This window comes from Felis catus, chromosome C1 (genome assembly GCF_018350175.1).
Source record: "Felis catus isolate Fca126 chromosome C1, F.catus_Fca126_mat1.0, whole genome shotgun sequence".
Lineage (NCBI taxonomy): Eukaryota > Metazoa > Chordata > Mammalia > Carnivora > Felidae > Felis > Felis catus.
The window spans coordinates 36345938-36367672 of NC_058375.1; the positions used below are offsets into that span (position 1 = coordinate 36345938).

At 38.2% G+C, this 21735-nt stretch overlaps 1 protein-coding gene across 7 annotated transcripts in view; it reads left to right on the plus strand.

Moving 5' to 3' along the window:
- Nucleotides 1–21735, plus strand: part of MAST2 (microtubule associated serine/threonine kinase 2) — a 222635-nt gene that overhangs the window by 80937 nt on the left and 119963 nt on the right. For all 7 annotated transcript variants that reach the window (XM_023258635.2, XM_023258637.2, XM_023258636.2 and 4 more), the window contains one exon: nt 13865–13896. In XM_023258635.2, the coding sequence (XP_023114403.2) occupies nt 13865–13896 (32 nt within the window). The remainder of the gene's footprint in view (nt 1–13864; nt 13897–21735) is intronic.

Sequence of the window (21735 nt, forward strand, 5' to 3'; positions counted from 1 at the left end):
GACACACACACACACACACACACACACACACACAGTGCAAGTAGGGGAGGGGCAGAGCGAGGGAGACAGAATCCGAAGCAGGCTCTGAGCCATCAGTGCAGTGCCTGACACAGGGCTTGAACCCACGGACTATGAGATCATGACCTGAGCTGAAGTCGGTCGCTTAACAGACCCACCCAGGCGACCCTTGAGGGTTTTGTTTTTTTTTTTTAATTTTTTTTTTTCAACGTTTATTTATTTTTGGGACAGAGAGAGACAGAGCATGAACGGGCGAGGGGCAGAGAGAGAGGGAGACACAGAATCGGAAACAGGCTCCAGGCTCCGAGCCATCAGCCCAGAGCCCGACGCGGGGCTCGAACTCACGGACTGCGAGATCGTGACCTGGCTGAAGTCGGACGCTTAACCGACTGTGCCACCCAGGCGCCCCTGTTTTCTTGTTTTTTTAAATAAATGTTTATCCATTTTTGAGAGAGAGAATGTGAACAGGGGAGGGGCAGAGAGAGAGGGGGACAGAGGATCCGAAGTGCGCTCTGCGCTGTTTGCACGCAGCGAGCCTGAGGCAGGGCTCAGTCTCCAGAACCATGAGATCATGACGTGAGCTGAAGTCGGACACTCAACTGACTGAGTCACCCAGGTGCCCTGAGTCCTGAATTTTTTATACTGTGTTGAAATATCTTGTTAATATCATCAAGCTGTTATTGTTCTTCAGACTCACATGAGAACAACACATCTGTCATTTGTGTCACAGTTTATAGAATCACATACTTATGTGTTATTTTATTTGACCTTATAAATATTGTTTCTAAGCTTTAGAGGTAGGTGAAATTCCAGGTCACATGTTATGTTATTGAGCCATCACATGAGCCTGATTTTCTGAACTCTATATTTTGTCCTCTTTCCCATGTTTCTTAATACTGTATAATGTAAATAATGTATCACTGAAACCTGTTCTCAGGGTGATAACATGTTTATTTAATGGGACAAGAGAAATAAATTACATTAGAGTTTCATTGGTGCCTCATAGCTGCATATACACTGATTTCCTTGTTGGCTCCTGACAAAATAGATTCACACTCAAGTGTGAGTAAGTGGAGCTAAAAACACCATAATGCCCAGAGCAGGAATAATGGTACATAGGAAAGGGAGGTTTTTGTGCATCCCAGCAGGTTTATTTGCTGCCAGAGCTTAGGGGAGAAGATTATATATGGGGATAATGGTTCTTTTAAGGCCAGTTAGTAAATGGTACTAAAGTAGATTTCTGTGGTAGGATATGTTTTTCTTTCCTAAAAGCATTTTTTTGATGATTATAATAGCTACCAGCTAGAAGACTGTCGATAAATAATATGTGATAACAGAGTATATCCTTTCTTTAGTAAAGCCTTTTTGCTGACCTAGTTTCCAGTTGATATTTTGAGCATTATAGTGATGATAATGATTAATAGTAAGTACCATTTACTTACTTGATTGATTCAATGATTTATTCATCTAATATTCATTTGGTACCTACTAGGCTAGGTATTGTGTTGGGTGCTAGGAATGTCATTGTGAGCAAGACTGATCTTCCTTCCTCTAGAGCTGACAGTCATTCCCAGAAAACAGACAATTAAGTAACTAACGATAGTAAAGAGTTGGAATTATATAGAGGTAGGCTAGGGAAACTGTGTCTGGGGAGATCTTCCCAGAGGAAATGAGATTTAAGCTAAGGTCCAGGAATGTATAAAAAGAGATAAGGAAAAGTATTCCAGGCAGAGAGAACAAGAGGTGTGAAACCCTGAAGGTGAAGAGAGGGTATGCCCTGTCCCAGAGATCAAAACTCCAGTGAGACTGGGGAGTTGTACAAAGGATGCTGAAGAGGTAGGCAATAGCAGCCAGGTAACATCCTGTAGGCTACAGAAAGGATTTTAGACTTTATCCATTGAGGAGTTTTAAGAAATGACCCAATCAGTTCTGTATTTTATTTTAATTAGTTAATCTAAAGTTTATTTAATTTGAGAGAGAGACAGAGTGAGAGTGAGAGCAGGGGAGGGGTAGAGAGAGACTGAGAGAGAATCCCAAGCAGATTCTGTGCTGTGAGTGCAGAGCCCAATGTGGGGCTCAATCTCAGGAAGTGTGAGATCATGACCTGAGCTGAGATCAAGAGTCAGACACTTGACCTACTGAGCCACCTAGGCACCCCCGGTTCTGCATTTTTAAAAAGATATTTTTGGCTGTTTGTTTTGTTAAATTAACATAGTATCACTTAGAAAACAGCTACTAATTACATGATATTTATATTTATATAACATTAAGAATCAAGGGGAACACACTAAAGGGAGATCAACTAGGAAGGTGGTATAAGATGATGATACTGATTTGGACTACGGGACATGGCAGTGGAAGTAAAGTGAAATTGACAGACTAAAGATACATGTTTTGGAGATAGAATTGGCAAGGCTTGCTGAATAATAAATAGAGTTGCAGGGTGAGAGAAAGTGAATCAAGAATGACTCTGGACTTGGTGGTACCATTACTGAAATGGAAAATTCAGGAGGAGGAAGATTGAATAGGAGACTAAGTTGAGGTTTTAGACATTTTAAGGACAAGGTAGTTATATATAGATTATATATATATATAATATATATTTATTATATATATATAATATATATATATAATATATATTTATTATATATATAAAATATATATATACATACATATATATATACATACATATATATATATATACATACATATATATATATACATACATATATATATATATATATATATATATATGACTACAGAGCTCAGGAGAGAGACCTGGGATGAAGACACATACATGGGAATCATCTGTAAAATGAATATAGAGAGAAGAGTTTCCAGGCAGAGCTTTAAGGATAGTCAATGTATAAGGGTCTCAGATGATGAAGGATGAGTCTGCAAAAGTGTTTAAATAGTATTTTCAGGAATAGAGCTAACACAGAATGTGGTTTGGGGGAAAGAAAAGTCTTTCAAGATAGAAGAGTGAATGATACTGTCAAATCCTGCTGAGCATCAAGTCAGAAAAAGAAATGGTGGCCTAAATACAGTGGTTTTTTTACATGGAGACCATTAATCATCTGGCAAGAATAATTTAAATGGAGTGGTAAGGTCTGGGGATATTTGTAGTGTATTGAAGAATGAATAGGAAGTGAGAAGTTGGAGACTGAATGTAGACAACTCATTCAAGTAGTGTGGTTGTGAAGGGAAAAAGGCTTGATATGGCAGTACTTGAAGAAGGGTGTGTAGTAATTAAGGGGAAGAATTTTTTTAAGGTGGGATAGACTTGTATGTGTTCAGAATGCTAATTAGGAGATCATGAAGAGTATGGAGAGCCAAGAGATAACTAGTAGATCAGAGAAGGCTGAGTGGGATCAGCTTGACCTGATGTTATAGTGTATTGTTAGCTACTACCATCCTAGTTTCTAAGATGAGATGATGAATCAGATTTATAGTTACCTGTCCAAATGAGAGTGCTCTTACCTTAGTCAAACTTACTGATTGTACAGCTTTCCTCCTTAATTTGCCATGAATATTCTCTGGGAAAGGGAGGATTGGGAAATCATTGTTCTTTGGACTACTACCTTTATCTGATTGGAAAACTCTTTTTGTTCCACTTTGCCTTAGGCTTGTCTTTATGGTACCAGGGTGGTTGGCATAGAATGTACTGATCGGGAGCTCTGGGCATCCATCTTGCAAATGCAGACTTTTGTAGAGGTGCACAGAATGGGTAAGGAAGAAGAAGGGATGGATCTCCATGGATGCATTTCCTTATGTAAAAGGGATTCAGGGGTCTCTGGGTGGCTCAGTGGGTTAAACATCCAACTCTTGATTTTGGCTCAGGTCATGATCTCACAGTTCGTGAGATCAAGCCCCGCATTGGGCTCTGCACTGAAAGCGAGGAATCTGCTTGGGATTCTCTTTCTCTTTCTCTTTATGTCCCTCCCCTTCTTGTGCTCTCTCTCCCTCAAAAAAAAATAAAATAAAAAAATATGGATTTAGAGAGGGGCACATAGGCATTTTGTAGAAATTAAAAAATTTTTTTTTAAATATTTATTTTTAAGAGAGAGAGACAGAGTACAAGCTGGGGAGAAGCAGAGAGAGAGGGAGACAGAATCTGAAGCAGGCTCCAGGCTCTGAGCTGTCAGCACAGAGCCCAGTGCGGGGTTCAAACCCATGAACCATGAGATCATGACCTGAGCCGAAGCCAGATGCTTAACTGACTGAGCCACCCAGGCGCCCTGGCATTTTGTAGAATTTTTATTATTTTTGCCCTGAAATATAACCCACCTAATGTTACCTATTTAAACTATTCAAGAAGCCAGAATTGTCATGTAAGTTCAAAGAATGGTATTCCTGGTTTTATATGGATTGATTCAGAATAAAGAAAAAGAGGACACACTTCCCTAACTGCATTTTATGAGGATTATGATGCCCAAACTGACAAGGACAGTTTGAGAACAGAAAGTATGTAGGTTAGTCTTACTTATTAACATAGAGGCAAAATCCTTAATAAAAGCCTCCAGACCGAGATGATTTTATTAACGAAAACTATATAATCACTAAGGAAGAGGGGAGCCTGGGTGTCTCAGTTGGTTCGACTTCGGCTCAGGTCATGATCTCACAGTACGTGAGTTTGAGCCCTGCATCGGGCTCTGAGTTGGCAACTCCGAGCCTGGATCCTGCTTTGGATTCTGTGTCTCCCTTTCTCTCTGCCCTTCTCCCGCTCATGGTCTGTCTCTCTTTGTTTCTCAAAAATGAATAAACTTAAAAAAAAAAAAAAGAAGTAACACCAATCTTACACAAACTCTTTCAGAAAATAGAGGCAGGAACTCTTCTCAGACAATTTTAGAAGGCTAGTATAATTGATACCAAAATCTGACAAAAGCATTATAATAAAATCTGGAGACCATTATCCCTTATGAACATAGGTGCAAAAATCATTAAAAAAATATTAGCAAAGATAATCTAACAAAGTTGGGTTATACCTAGAAATGGACAGTCCATTATGGACAGCCCCCAACTTCTGGTTTGGCTTCAAGTTTTCCACTTTATGATGGTGTGAAAATGATGAACATTTGGTAGAAACTATATGTTGAATTTTGAGATTTTTTTTACTTTCCTGGGCTAGTAATAATGTAGTACGATACTCTCCTGTGATGCTGGGCAACAACAGCGAGCCACAGCTCCCAGTCAACCATGCCACTGATATACCTACAGCCATTCTGTACTCATACAACCATTCACTTTCAGTACAGTATTTAATATATTACATGAGATAGGCAACGCTTGATTATGAAATAGACTTTATGTTAGATGATTTTGCCCACCGGTAGGCTAATATAAGTGTTCTGAGTACATTTAAGGTAGGCTGAGCTGTGATGTTCAGCAGGTTAGATGTATTAAGTGCAATTTTGGCTTATAACATTTTCAACTTATGATGGGTTTATTGGGACATAACCCCATAGTAAGTTGAGGAGGAAGGTCTGCATTAGAAAATCAATCACTGTAATTCATCACATTAACAGAATAGAGGAGAAAAACCCTGTGGTCATTTCAGTATATGTTGACAAAATCAATACTCCTTCATGATAAAAACTTTAAACAAATTAGGAATAGAAGGAGACTTCATCAATTTGATAAAAATTATCTATGAAAAACCTAACTTTATATTTAGTGGTAAAATATTGAACTCCTTCCCCCTTTGATCAGATGAGGAACATGGCAAGGATATCTACCACAGACAGTTATATCAAGTGGAATGAGGGGTGCCTGGGTGCCTCATTTGGTTAAGTGTCTGACTTCGGCTCAGGTCATGATCTTGCAGTCAGTGAGTCTGAGCTCCGTGTTGGGCTTTGTGCTGACAGCTTGGAGCCTGGAGCCTGCTTCAGATTCTGTGTCTCCCTCTCTCTCTGCCCCTCCCCTGCTTGCACTCTGTCTCTCTCTCAAAAATAAACATTAAAAAAAAAAAAGAAAGTGGAAAGAAGTAAAACTCTCTTATTCATAGAGAACATGATTGTTTATACAGAGAAATCCTAAGGAATCTACAAAACAGTAGTTACAACTAATAATGAATTTAGCAAAGTTGTAGGATACAACAGTAAATATATAAAAATTGATTGCGTTCCTATACTAGAAGCAAGCAATTAGAAAATGAAATAAAAATTTTATTTGCAATAGCCTCAACATATCGACTTAGGAATAAGTTTAGGAAAAGAAGACCTTTTTGCTGAAAAGTACAAAACATTGCTTAGAGTAATTAAAGTAGATGTAAGTAAGTGGAGAAATTTTATGTTCATGGGTTGGAAGACTCAATATTTTTAAAAGTTTTTTATAATTTTTTTAATGTTTATTTTATTTATTTTTTTTAAATTTTTTTTCAACGTTTTTATTTATTTTTGGGACAGAGAGAGACAGAGCATGAACGGGGGAGGGGCAGAGAGAGAGGGAGACACAGAATCGGAAACAGGCTCCAGGCTCTGAGCCATCAGCCCAGAGCCTGACGCGGGGCTCGAACTCATGGACCGCGAGATCGTGACCTGGCTGAAGTCGGACGCTTAACCGACTGAGCCACCCAGGCGCCCCTTAATGTTTATTTTTGAGAGAGAGAGAGAACGAGAGTGAGGGAGCAGGGGAAGGGCAGAGAGAGAAGGAGACACGGAATCCGAGGCAGGCTCCAGGCTCTGAGCTGTCAGCACAGAGCCTGATGTGGGGCTCAAACCCATGAACTGTGAGATCATGACCTGAGCTGAAGTCGGACGCTTAACCCACTGAGCCACCCAGGCGCCCTGGAAGACTCAATATTAAGATCTCAGTTCTTCCAAATTGGACTGTAATCACAGCAGACATTTTTGTACAAATTAATTTTATTCTAACATTTTTATGGAAATGCAAGCAGTTTAGAATATCCAAAGCATTCTTGAACAAAGTTAAAGGACTGTACATGATCTGACTTCGATACTTAATACAAAGCTGCAGAATCAAGAAAGTATAGCTGGCATAGGATGAAAAAAATAGATCAGTAGAGTACAGTAGAGAGCCCCCAAATAGCCCATTCTATTTTAATTTGATTGTCATCAAAGGTGCCAAAGCAATCTATTGGGGAAAAGATGGAGTTTTTAATAAATGGTGCTGGAATAAGTGGATATCTATATGGGAAAAGAATGAACCATAACCCTGTCTTGTATAATACCCCCAAATTAATTCAAAATGGACCATAGACGTAAACATACAGGCTAAAAACCATAAAGCATCTAGATATAAAATATAGGAAAATATATTTGTCTTCTTGGCATAGGCAAAGTTTTCATAGGCAAGATACTGAAAGCATTAACCACAAAAAAATATTGACCATCAAAATTAAAAACTTTGTGCTCATCCAAAGATACCACTAATGACTTCAGTTAGGCAAGCCACAGACTGGGGGAAAATATTCATCAAACAACTAATAAAGGACTTGTGTCTAGAATATATGAAGAATTCTTTACAACTCAGTAATGAAAAGATAGCTCAATTATAAAAGGGGCAAAATATTTTAGATACTTCATAAAAGAATATGTACTGATGGCTAATAAGCACATGAAAAGATAGATGCTCAACATCATTAGTCATCTTGAAAATGCAAATTAAAACAATAGGATACGACTGCACAGTTACTAGAACTGCTGAAATTTAAAATGATAGCATATATTGGCATGAATGTGGAGCAATTAGAATTCTTGGGGTAAATGTAGAGCTATTCTTGTATTATTAGTTATTATTATTACTATATTAGCTAGAAGGTGGAGCAATTAAAATTCTCCTACATTGTTAATGGGAGTGTAACTTGTTACAATCACTTCAGAAAGAGATCTGGTAGTTTCTTATACGACTAAATATACACCTATCCTATAACCCAGCATTTCTACTCTTCTTTTAAGGTATTTACCCAAGACAGATGAAACATAGACCTATTAAAAGACTTGTACAGGAATGTTAATAGCTCAAAACTGGAAATAACCCAAGTGTCCATTAGTAGGAGAAAAGATAAATAAACTGTGGTATATTCATATGATTGGATATTGTTACTGTTATATGCAACATGTGGCTTTATTTCTAAATTCATCCACATGCTGAGTGAAAGAAGTTTTATATAAAAAGATTCATACTTGTTTCTTTTTTTTTTTTAATGTTTACCTATATTTTTTGAGAGAGAAAGCATGTCAGTGTGTGCACATGTAAGTAGGGGGAGGGGCAGAAAGAGAGGGAGACAAAGGTTCCAAAGTGGGCTCTGCAATATGGGGCTCAAACTCACAAACCATGAGATCGTGACCTGAGCTGAAGTCAGACACTCAACTGACTGAGCCACCCAGGCACCCCCATACTTGTTCCTTTCATGAGAAGTTCTGGAGCAGGCAAATCTAATCCATGATGGAAAACTGGAAATAAAATTTGGATCTTCTATCCAGACCACTCAAACTTTCTTCATACCAGCAATAAGGCTGTTCTGCTTTTTTAGCATTCATGTGTTCACTGGATTGGCATTTTAAGTTTGCTTCAAGTCTTTTTTTTCTTTGCATTCACAACTTGGCTGTTTGGTGCAGGAGGCCAGTCTTTGGCCTATTTTGACTTGTGAAATGCCATCCTCACTAACTTTAATCATTTCTACCTTTTGATTTAAAGCAAGAGAAGTGTAGCTCTTTCTTTCATTTGAACACATAGAGGCCATTGTGGGGATATTAACTGGCCTAATTTCAATATTGTAGGGAGGCTGGAGGAGAGAAAGAGAGCTGAGGGGAACAGCCAGTCAGGGGAGCAGTTGGAACACACATAACATTTATCAGTTAAGTTTGCCATCTTCTATGGGGAAGGTTTGTGGTATCCAAAACAATTACAATAGTAACTTCAAAGATCGCTGATCACAGATCACCATAGCAAATATAATAACAATGTAAAAGTTTGGAATTTTGTGAGAATTACCAAAGTGTGAGAGAAACACATGAAGTAAGCAAATGCTGTTGGAAAAGTGGTGCTCATATACTTGCTTGATGCAGGATTGCCACAAACCTTCAATTTGTTGGGGGAAAAAAAAAGGAAAAAGCAATATCTATGAAGAGCAAGAAAGCAAGGTCCCATAAAACAAGGCATGCCTCTACTGCAAAATATTAACAATCTGGGTTGTAGGTATATGAATGTTTGATGTACAGGTCTTTAAATTTTTCTGTTTTCTATGTTTGAAAATTTTCATACCATACCTGGAGGAAAATGGTGTTAGTAGTGTGATGAAATACAACTCTTGGTAAATGAGATGATTTTTTTTAAGTTTATTTTGGAGAGAGGGAGAGAAAGTGTGGATAGGGGAGGGCCAGAGAGAGAGAGAGAGAGAGAGAGAGAGAGAGAATCCCAAGCAGGCTTAGCACTGTCAGTGCAGATCCTGATGTGGGGCTCGATCTCATGAACTGTGAGATCATGACCTGAGCTGAGATCAAGAGTCAGACATTTAACCAACTGAGCCACCCAAGAACCCTAGTAAATGAGATTTTTAAAAAATAGGCTGTAATGGCAACAAGAAAATATAAGGTACTTAGAAATAAATCTAACAAAATATTTGTATAATCCTTACTTGACAAATTATCAAACTTTATTAAAACATATTAAAGGAAACCTAAATAGGGGCTCCTGGGTGGCTTAGTCAATTAAGCGTCCAACTCTTGATTTTGGCTTGGGTCATGATCTCATGGTTTGTGGATTGAGTCTCATGTCACGTTCTGCACTGACAGCACAGAGCCTGCTTGGGATTCTGTGTCTCCTTCTCTCTCTCTGCCCATCTCCTACTCACTCGCTCTCTCTCAAAATAAATAACATTAAAAAAAGGAGATAAATAGATGTATACTATGTTCTTATATAGTAGTTGTCTGTATTGTATATCCGTTTTCCCCAGATCAACTCTCAATTGAGTGCAGTGTCAAAGTTTTTATCTACAAGTTGACTCTAAAATTTATATGGAAGAACAAAGCCCCAAGATTACCTCCCATAACTTTTAAGAATAATAACAATGTGAGTAGACTTGCCTTACAAGTATTAAAATTTATTGTCAAGCTATACCAATTAAACAGTATGGTATGGCACAGAGGCTGATAGTACAGTGGAACAGAATATAGTCAAGAAAGACAGTCCTGCATTTATGAAAACTTAATATATGACAAAACTGACATTGCAACATCATTTAACAAATGACCTGAGATAATCAGTCATATGTTTAGAAAAAAATGTAATAGGATTTCTATCTTCTTTCATATGTAAAAATAAGTTCCAGGTATATTAACAAACTTCATGTGAAAAGCAAACCTATAAATCTTCTAGAAGAAAATTCTAAGTAAATATATTCATGTGTCTTTTGTCAGAGATGCAGTTCTTGCATACAAAAAAAAGATAAGGAAAGATTGATAAACTTGATTACATAAAAATTAAATCTTTTGGTGACTCCATTAAAAATAGAAGTAAAAAAATAAGACTGAGAAAACATTTACAATGAATTTAACTTACAAATAATTACTATCCAGAATATATCCTATAATTCAGTAAGAAAAAAGACAGAAAACCTAATAGAAAAATGGGCCAGGGTATAAATAGCTAGCTCACAGTTGAGGTAACCCTAGTGGTTGATAAACATATAAAACATTGCTTAATTTTACCCATAATTATAGGAAATGCCAGTTAAAACCATATTATGATCAGGGTTGCCTGGCTGGCTGAGTCAGTGGAACATGTGACTCTTGATCTCAAGATTGTAGGTTTTAAAAAAATTTAAAAATAAAAAACCATACTATCATCACAGCCATTAAATTAGTAAAACTAAAAAGTCTAAAAACACCAAGTATTGGAGAGTATGTGTTCAACAATTATTTTTTGAGCATCTGCTATATGCCAATTACTGTACTAAGTCATTGAGATGCATTAGTAAATAAAACATACTAGGATCCTTGCTTTCATGAAGCTTAGATTCTAGTCGGGGGAGGATAGAAAAATAAGCAATAAACATAATAAGTAAATTACATAGCATGTTAGGAGTGATAAATGTATTGAAAGTGTATTGGTGATAAAAAGTTATAGCAGAGTAAGAGGGTGATGGGGTGTAAAGTAAGTGGTAATACTGTGTAGGGCTATCAGGGTAGTAGGTTTCATACTCAGGTAAACTTGAACCAAGATTTTTGAAGGCTGTTAGGGAATTAGTCAAAGAAATATTTGGGGGAAAGAGGAGCATTATAGGCAGAATGTGTGGTTTAGAGTAAGACCTTAAGGTAGAGGAATGCCTGATGTATTTAATGGATAATAGAGTCCTGTATGTCTGGATCAAAGTGTAAGGGACAGAGATACTGGGGAGGGGTGGCGGGTCACTTCTAGGTCTTATGTGGATTTTGATTTTTACTCTTGAGTAAATTGGGGAGCCATTTGAGGGTTTTGAGCAGGAGTGTTATGGTCTGACATGTATGTATGTATGTATATATGTATTTAAGTTTATTTGTTTTGAGGGACAGTGCGAGAGTGTAAGCAGGGGAGGGGCAGGGAGAGAGAGGATCCCAAGCAAGCTCCATGTCAGCAGAGACTGAGGGTGGGGTCTCCATCTCACGAACTGTGAGATCATGACCTGAACCGAAATCAAAAGTCAGATGCTGGGACACCTGGGTGGCTCAGTCAGTTAAGCGTCCCACTTTGGTTCAGGTCATGATCCCAGGGTTCATGAATTTGAGCCCTGCATCAGGTAAATTTGAGCCCATCTTCCGGTGAGCTCAAGCCCGACTTTGGGCTCTGAACTGACAACTGACAGTGTGGAGCCTGCAAGGGATTTTCTCTCCCTCCTCTCTCTGCTTCTTGTAGATTCTCTTTCCTTCTGTCTCTGCCCCTCGCTCACTTGCTCGCTCTTGCTCTCTCTCTCAGAAAAAAAATAAATAAATAAAAGAGTCAGATGCTTAACCAACTGAGCCACCCAGGTGCCCTGACCTAACTACCCTACATTGAAAATAGACTATAGAGTAAGGGTAGAAGCTGGAATGGAGTACCAGTTAGGAGATGATTGAAAGGCCAGGGAGAAACCACAGTAGCTTAGATTGTCAATAGCAGAAACCTAGAGGTTTTTTCCTGACTTTAACTCTTCAGGTGACAAAATTGAACTGAGACTCTTTAGATGAAGTTTTCACACACTTATCATAGCTATCATATATTTTGTTGCAGAAATTTTAATGTATTTAGTATGTTTTGTTGCTGCCCGGTCTTTTTTGAGAGTGTTCTATATTGTTACATAATATAACAAGTATATGCTGTTTATCTTATTTTTTTAACATTTTTATTTATTTTTGAGAGACAGAGACAGCACAAGTAGGGGAGGGGCAGAGAGAGAGGGAGACACAGAATCCGAAGCAGGCTCCAGGCTGTTAAGCTGTCAGCACAGAGCCTGATGCGGGACTTGAACCCACAAACTGTCAGATCATGACCTGAGCTGAAGTCGGATGTTTAACTGACTGAGCCACCCAGGTGCCCCTATGCTGTTTACTTTAATACCCACCCCCCATTCCAGTATCTAAAACAGGACTAAATCCAAGGTTTTTAAGAGATTCTAAGTTTGTATGTCTGTGGAGATATATCTGAAAACTCGTTGTATTCTGGATATATATTTTAAAGCTAAAGCTATTAAGAATTCCTGATGGATGTGATGTGTATGTGAAAAACAGTAGTCCAGATGGTTAGGGTTTGGGCTTAAACAACCAGAAGAATAGAAATACCATCATCTAAAATGGGGAAAGGCTGCGGTTGGAATCAGTTTCTGTGGAAAAAATGAGCTCAGTTTGGGACATGTTGGATTTGAGGTGTTGAGTAGGCAACTGATTGGAAGTGTCAGGAATTTGGGAGATAGGTCTGGGAATTGTTAGAGGGGGAGGATAAATTGGTATAATCATTTTTGGTAGTAAGTTTTGGTACTTTATGACTTAGCAGTTCCACATCTATATACTTCAAGAAACTTTTTATAATGTACATGAGGAAACAAGGACAGGCTATTTATAGGAGCATTGTTCTGATGGAGAAGAAAAACATGCAAAGAAAATTAATTTTGTTTCCTGAAGAATGGATAAATAAATATTATAAATAAGTGACAAAATAAATTTATAGAGTGAAGTAATGTGTGAAAGTGAAAAATATCCACATGGGTGAATCCCCCAGTTATGATGTTCAAGTCAGCAGATTTTTAAATATATAATTTAAAAACATATAAAACAATACTAATTATTTATGAATATATATGTAAGAAAATATAAAGACATATGGCAAAGATAAAATATTCAGAATAGTTAAGTGGGGACTTAGGGGAGTGAGACCTAGTAAATTTTGAAAGCAAGTCACAGGGACCCAACTGTTCTCAAGCCAGTAGTGAGTATAGTCATCTCTTTGTTATATAATTTTTTATACTTTTTTATCTAAAATGTTTCTTAATTAAAGAAAAATTCCATGTCATTCCTTCATATCTCTGACTCTTAATGATAGGTGAATCCTTTCCAGTTCATCGACAGTTAATGGCTGGCCCAGTGAATATCTGGAATAATCTCCACTGGTGAGATGGTTCCATCTAGTGGGGAAAATGCTACAAGTACTCTGTGAGATGTTACTTTGGGAAGGAAGAATAAAGAGGTGGTAGTTAACCTGACTAGTCTTTATTTAGAAGACTAGTCACTGAATTTAGAAGATAAGGGAAGAAATTATCATTTGGAAATATTTAGTTTTTGCCATTATTAAGATAATGCTGTAGGACATTTAATGCAGACCTGTAGGACTTAGAGGTGTCCTTATTTCTAACTTGTGTTTGTGCTTTGTTTTTCAGAAGGAGTTGAGCCTTCCAAGAAGAGGCAGCTTGTAAGTTGATGATTATTATGATTATGAACACCTGCTTAGGAATCCTTTCTGGGGACTGTTCTAAGTATTATTTGGAGGAATCTCACTCGTGTGTGTGTGTGTGTGTGTGTGTGTGTGTGTGTGTGTGTGTGTGTGTGTGTGTGTTTTCCTTGTGGACTCTTCTCTGTCAGGGAAGCTGGGGGCCAACTAACTTTTCTTGCTAGGTCAGAACCTCCCCTTTCCCCCCATCCCTTCTCACCCCAAATCCTCTCCTCTGTCTCAGTTTTTGCCTAGTATTTGGGAAGAAGCTGCTACTTAAGTACCCATCACAGTTTTATACTTGTGTTTTGGGATTTACCATTTTGTTGTTGTTTTTAACAGACTCAAGCTTTTCGAGAACATTCAGGTTGAAACTCTTAGCATCTATATCTGTCTCATAACATGGGACTAGGGAGAGGCCAACTTTTTTGACAGTTGGGGGTAAGGTCAGCAGCTAAGTTTGGATTCAGGGTAGGAATAAGGTTTTCTTTCACCTGTTTGTTCTATTCTGGCTTTAGGACCAGGGAAATTGGTGAAAATCTTTGTCCCTGGACCTTAATTGCTTTGTATTTTCTTGGCTTGCTTTTTCTCTGAGAATTCTATTGGGGCAGTACTGCAAATCTGGCTAATCAGAATCATCTAGAATACTTCTTAAAATTCTTCCCCCCACCGCAAGTATTTATTTAAATTCTAGTTAGTTAACATACTGTGCAATATTGGTTTTAGGAGTAGAATTCAGTGATTCATCACTTACATACAATACCCAGTGCTCATTATAACAAGTGCCCTCCTTAATACCCATCACTCATCTAACCCATTCCCCACCCACAACCTTCCATCAACCCTCAGTTCTCTATTTCTAAAGAGTTTCTCATGGCTTGTTTCCCTCTCTTTATTCCCCCTTCCCATATGTTTATCTGTTTTGCTTCTTAAATTCCTCATAGGAGTAAAATCATGTGCTTTTTGTCTTTCTCTGACTTGTTTCGCTTAGCATAATACACTCTAGCTCCATCCACGTTGTTGCAAATGGCAAGATTTTATTTTTGATGGCAGAGTAATACTCCATTGTATATGTATATATTATATCTTTTTGTTTTGGAGTTTATTTTGAGAGAGAGATAGAGCACACGAACAAAGGAGGGGTAGAGAGAGAGAGGGAGAGAGAATCTCAAGCAGACCCTGTGCTGTCAGTGTAGACCCTGATGTGGGGCTGGAACCCATTAACTGTGAGATCATGACCTGATCTAAAACCAAGACTCAAATGCTTAACTGACTGAGCCACCCAGGTGCCCCCATCTTCTTTTTATTTTTTTAACGTTTATTTATTTAGTTTGAGGGGAGGAGAGGCAGAGAGAGAGAGAGAATCCCAAGCAAGCTCTGTGTGTCAGTGCAGGGCCTGATGTGGGGCTCAAACTCACAAACCATGAGATTATGACCTGAGCTGAAATCTAGAGTCCGATGCTTAAGTGACTGAGCCACCCAGGCGTCCCATATATCACATCTTCTTTATGCATTTATCTATTGATGGACATTTGGGCTCTCTCCATAGTTTGGCAGTTGTTGATAATGCTGCTATAAACATTGGGGTGCAAGTACACCTTCAAATCTGTATCCTTTGGGTAAATATCTGGTAGTGCAATTGCTGGATTATAGGGTGGTTCTATTTTTAACTTTTTGAGGAACCTCCATACTGTTCTCCAGAGTGGCTGCACCAGTTTGCTAGAATGCTTGTTAAAGTTCTGAACAGATTCTGAACTTATTTGAATCAGAATCTCCATATTGGGGGCCCAGGAAAGCTGTATTCTTATGTACCTGCAATCCACACCCACCATGATTTTGCTAAGATTTGGGAAACTCTTAGGAAATAGTGCTATGATTAAATAGTGGCCTTGAAACTTTTCCATATAGAGCATATAAGGAGAAGGACACAACAGTATTCATATTTATTTATTAAGTGTACTTTATACATCTTATGCATTTTTTGTAAATGTATGAAACACAATGTAATTCTTTCTGTTACTGTCATTTTAGGATTTAGTTGTATAAAAATGCCTTAGTAATTAGTTGTCCTGTGAGATTTTTGTTTATAAAGCCCCTTTGTCTGCTTTATGAAAGCTCACTGTGATTTGACAAGAAGAATCTCAACTTAGGAGTAGGAAACCCTTACACTTTGGTCTTAGCTTTGTCACTTAATCAGCTTTGTAAATGTAGACAAATCACTTTATTTCCTAAACCTTAGTGGTCTTATCTATAAAATGAAGGTCATGACCTTTGTTTTTCTCTTTTCTTATAGTTATTGGAAGGATCATTTAATACATGTGTTAGTGCTTCGTTTCTTACAATATTCTCTTTTTAAAAAATGTTTCTTTTGAGAGAGAGAGTGAGAATGAGCTGGGAAGGGCCAGAGAGAGAGAGGGAGAGAGAAAATCTGAAGCACACTCTGCACTGCCAGTGTGGAGCCCAATGTGGGGCTTGAGCTCATGAATTGTGAGACCATGACTCGAGCCAAAATCAAGAGCTTAACTGACTGCGCCACCCAGGTGCTCCATTTCTTAGAATTTTCTAAGGTGTATTAGTGTTAGAATTCTTCTTCTTTTTTTTTTTTTAAAGGTTACTCATTTATTTTGAGAGAGAGAGAGACAGGAAGAGAGAGAGAGAGAGAGAGAGAGAGAGAGAGAGAGAGAGAGAGAGAGAGAGTCAGAGAGAGGAGGATACAGAGAGAATCCCAAGCAGGCTCTGCACTGACAGCAGATGTGGGGCTTGAATCCACAAATCATGAGATCATGACCTGAGCCAAAACCAAGTCAAACACTTAACCAACTGAGCCACCCAGGCACCCCAGCTTTAGAATTCCTGTAAATCTATTGGGTTAAATTTGGATACACTTTGGGGCACCTGGGTGACTTGGTTGAGTGTCTGACTTTCGCTTGGGTTATGATCTCACGGTTTGTGAGTTTGAGCCCCACATTGAGCTCACTGCTGTCAGCACAGAGCCCGCTTCAGATCCTCTGTCCCCCTCTCTATACCCTTCCCCCACTTGTGCTCTCTCAAAAATAAATAAACATTAAAAAAATAAAAATTATAAATTTGGATACACTTTTATTATTTAAGAGCCACATTCCTTTATTTAAATTTAGTTCTACCTAAATGGAATCTCAATTCCACGCTTTCAAGTATCCGGAGTCTTCTAAAAACTGAGGAATAGTGCTATCAGGGCTCTTAATGGAGTGATCTACAGAGTAAGTATAACATAACTAAAAAGGAGTGGCTTTTCAACATCATGTTCAGCAAATATTTGTACTTTGTCACTTGTCCTTTTTTTTTTTTTTTTTTTTTTTTAAGATTTTAGTTTTAAGTAATCTCTACACCCAATGTGGGGCTTGAACTCACAACCTGAGATCAAGAGTCGCATGCTCTACAGACTGAGCCAACCCTGTACTTGGTCACTATTCTACTATTTCTGGCATTTTTTCTTTTGATTCCTCTTATTTGTAAGTTCTCTGTGATTTGCTCTTTGCTAAAGATTAGGTGAAATGAATCAGGGCCTGAGGCAGGTAGCTTCTAGGAGTGTATGCCTCCAATGAATGGAGTTTGCTGAGGAGGACAAAGAGGAGAAGGAAGGGTATCCTGGGAAAATGTTTTTTATTTGAAATTGGAGGAATTTTGGGTCATTTTAGTTTTAAATTCAAGGAATATCTTGGTCATTTTAGTGGTATCTCAAGTTAGGCTTATTATAACTGCCTTAAAATATTTAATTGACCAGAATCAGAAATACTTTTGGGGTGCCTGGGTGGCTCAGTTGGTTGAGTGTCGAATTTTGGCTTAGGTCATGATCTCACAGTTCGTGAGTTTGAGCCCCGCATTGGGCTCTGTGCTGACAGCTCAGAGTCTGGAGCCTGCTTCAGATTCTGTCTCTCTCTCTGTCTCTCTCTCTCTCTCTCTCTCTCTCTCTCTCTCTCTCTGCCCCTACCCAGCTCACGCTCTGTCTCTCCCTCTCTCAAGAATAAACATTAAAAAAAAAAGAATCAGAAATACTTTTTAAATTTTTTTTTTCAACATTTATTTATTTTTGGGACAGAGAGAGACAGAGCATGAATGGGGGAGGGGCAGAGAGAGAGGGAGACACAGAATCGGAAACAGGCTCCAGGCTCTGAGCCATCAGCCCAGAGCCCGACGCGGGGCTCGAACTCACAGGCTGCGAGATCGTGACCTGGCTGAAGTCAGATGCTTAACTGACTGCGCCACCCAGGCGCCCCAGAAATAGTTTTTAATAAAGTAACTCACATTTAAATAATTGACCATGCAGTAAATGCACACTAATACCTACTATGTGTTGGGCACTGATCTAAGTTTTGAGGCTATAAGATTCAATTAGCGACATCCTTCTATTTTTTAAAAATTTTTTTAATGTTTATTTATTTTTGAGAGACAGGAAGCACAAGTGGGGAAGGAGCAGAGAGAGAGGGAGACACAGAATCCGAAGCAGGCTACAGGCTCTGAGCTGTCAGCACAGAGCCTGATGCGGGGCTTGAACTCACAAACCATGAGATCATGACCTGAGCCAAAGTTGGCACTTAACCGACTGAGCCACCCAGGCACCCCTACATCCTTCTATTTTGAGGATTTATTTTTAAGTAAGTCAGAGGTACCTTAATGCAAACAATAGTTTTTTTATCTTTAGTATTGGAGGAGTAGAAAAGTTTCATTCTGGAAGGAAGCCAGAAATCCTGGATACTAATCTATGCTTTGCCACTAATAAGTTATGTGTGGTTTCCACAGGAACTATAATTTCTGAGCCTGAATTGTCTCACTTATAAAATGAGGCAGTTGGCTAACCTCATCTCTGTGCTTCGTTATCTCCCCAAATAATTGAAGCTCCATGGTACCTCTTTTGCACAGAGCTGGTTAAGTCTTTGTAGGAAGTATGCAGTAGGAAGCAAAGGATGGCTTAGCATTTGCAGTAGAGAAGCCAGGAAGGTAAAAACCACAAAACATAAGATGTTTGAGTAAGTTTAATGAATACTTAAAAGTTTGTAGTAAGTGTGGAGAAACTGATGTTAATAAAACAAGTGACTTAGCCATTTGCCCCATTATTTCTTGTCCTTGTAGCTGAATCTGGAAGTTTTAAAAATTACTATAATTGTCTTGGGATGCCTGACTGGCTCAATTGGTAGAGCATGCAACTCTTGATCTTGGGGTTGTGAATTTGAGCCCCACGTTGGGTGTGGAGATTACTTTTTAAAAAGTTATTGGGCGCCTGGGTGGCTCAGTCAATTAAGTGTTCAACTCTTGATTTTTGGCTCAGGTCATGATCTCACGGTTGGTGAGATTGAACCCTGCATTGGGCTCTGTGCTGACAGTGTAGCGCCTGCTTGGGATTCTCTTTTTCCCTCTCTCTGTCCCTTGGCCTCTCCCTCTCTCTCAAAATAAATAAGTAAACATTAAAAAAAGTTATTATAATTATCTTATGAGTCTTGGTTAGAAGGAGAAGGAACTGTTGTATTTATATCCCTGTTTGTCTCTGTTCCATAATGGCTCTTGCAAGAGCAGATGCTACTGTATGCCCATTGCAGTTATAAAGCCTCATTTCCTTTGGCATTTTCTCTATAGTATACTTTATAGGTACAGAGAGATTTGGAGGTTGCATCTAGTCTGGTGTCTTGCCTTTTGAGAGAGAGTCAGGTTCATTCAATAAGCGTAATTTTGAAAGTAGCTGGGCAATATAGAATAAATGAAATTCAGTAATTTTGGAGGCTATGACTCATTATGCTTTTTTGTGTAATATGATCATTGCATTAAAATGAATAGGAACTAAAAAATGGATTTTTAGATATATGTGATATCTTGGCATTCTACAAAATACTCTTCCATCTAACAAGTAATCCCTCCAGTGTCTCTACATTGGGAAGTAGAAGTATAGCTTAGAAATGAAGAGCTTGGGTTTGAGAGGCCAACCTGGGCTTGAGTCTTGCCAATGCCCTTGACTAAGTGTTTCCTTGTAAAACAAGTTAGTATGTATTATATATATATATATATATATATATATATATATATATATATATATATATAATTTTTTTTGCCTCTATTCATTTGTTCATTTGTTTAAATTCATCCATCCATCATATTTATTAAGTTCTTACTATGTGCAGGCACTATTCTAGATACTAGAGATAAAGTAGGGTTTAAGCAAAGTTTCTACTTCAATCCCTGGAGCAGGGATTGAAATTTTAAATTGTGTTGTCTAGGAATATTCTCATTAAGGTGACATTTGAGCAGAGAACAGAAAGAGTATAGAATGAGTGATGCTGATGTGTCTTGGGCAAGAGTAGTCCATGTAGAGGATACACATGTGCCAAGGTTCTGAGGTGGGAACATGCTTGCCATGTTGGAGGACAGCAAGAGGCCAAGGTGGCTGTTGGTTAGTGAACAGTGGTATTGGGACTGATGACGGTGGTGGGGCATAGACAGAGGCTGGATTTTGTAGTACTTGTGGGCTACAGAAAAGATTTTGTATTTTCAGCTGATTGGGACAGAAAGAGGGTGGATAATTTTAATCAGAGAAAGATGTGATCTGCCCTAGGTTTTTGGTTTTTTCTTTTTTAAAATGGAAATTTGCTTTACTGGGGTATAATCCACATGTCATATAATCACCATTTAAGAGTATACAGTTCACTGGTTTTTAGTGTATTCACAAGGTTTTACAGGAATTACCACTGTTTTAATCCAGACATCTTTATCACCCCAAAAGAAAAACCCCTACTTGCTAGCATTCATTCCTCATTCTGCATTCCCCCTAGTCCCTGGTAACCACTAATCTACTTTCTATCTTAATAGATTTTCCTATTCTGAGCATTCCATGTAAGTGGAATTATATAATATGTGGCCTCTTATGTCTGGCTTCTTTCACTTAGCATAATTTTTTAAAGTCTCATCCATGTTTGAGTTTGTGTCAGGACTTTGTTCCTTTTCAAGGCTAAATAATATTGCATAGTATGTATGTATCACATTTTCTTTATCCATTATCTGTTGCTGAACATTTGGGTTGCTTCCACTGTTTGGCTATTGCAAATAATGCTGTGAACATGGGTGTACAGGTATTTGTTTGAGGCTCTGCTTTCACTTCTATTTCAGGTAGATACCAAGAAAGGGAGTTTTCTGGGGGTGCCTGGGTGGCTCAGTCGGTTAAGTGTCGCACTCTTGGTTCTGGCTCAGGTCATGATCTCAGAGTTTTGTGAGTGTGGAGCCTGCTTGGAATTCTCTCTCTCTGCTTCCTCACTCCTGCTGTCTCTGTCTCTCAAAATAAATAAATAAACTTAAAAAAAAAAAAAAAGGAAGGGGAAATTCTGGATCATATGGTAATTCTCTGTTTAACTTTCTGAGGAACTACCATACTGCTTTCCACAGCAGCTGCATCATTTTACATTCCAACCAGCAATACATGAGGGTTCCAATTTCTCCACATCCTAGCCAACACTTGTTATTTTCCATTTTTAAAATAATAATCATCTTAATGAGTGTGAAGTGGTATTTCATTGTGGTTTTACTTTGCATTTTCGTAATTACTAGTGATATTGAGCATCTTTTCACGTGCTCATTGGTCATTTGTAAACCTTCTTTGGAGAAATAAATTTCCTTGCCCATTTTTGAATTGGGTGATTTATTCTGAGTGCTTAGTTGTTGGAATTCTTTATATGTTCTGGATATTAAACTTTTACCAGATACATGATTCGCATATTTTTTCTCCCATTCTTTGGGTTGCATTTTCCACTCCCTTGATAGTGTCCTTGATGCACACATAAAAGATGTTAATTTTCATGAAAT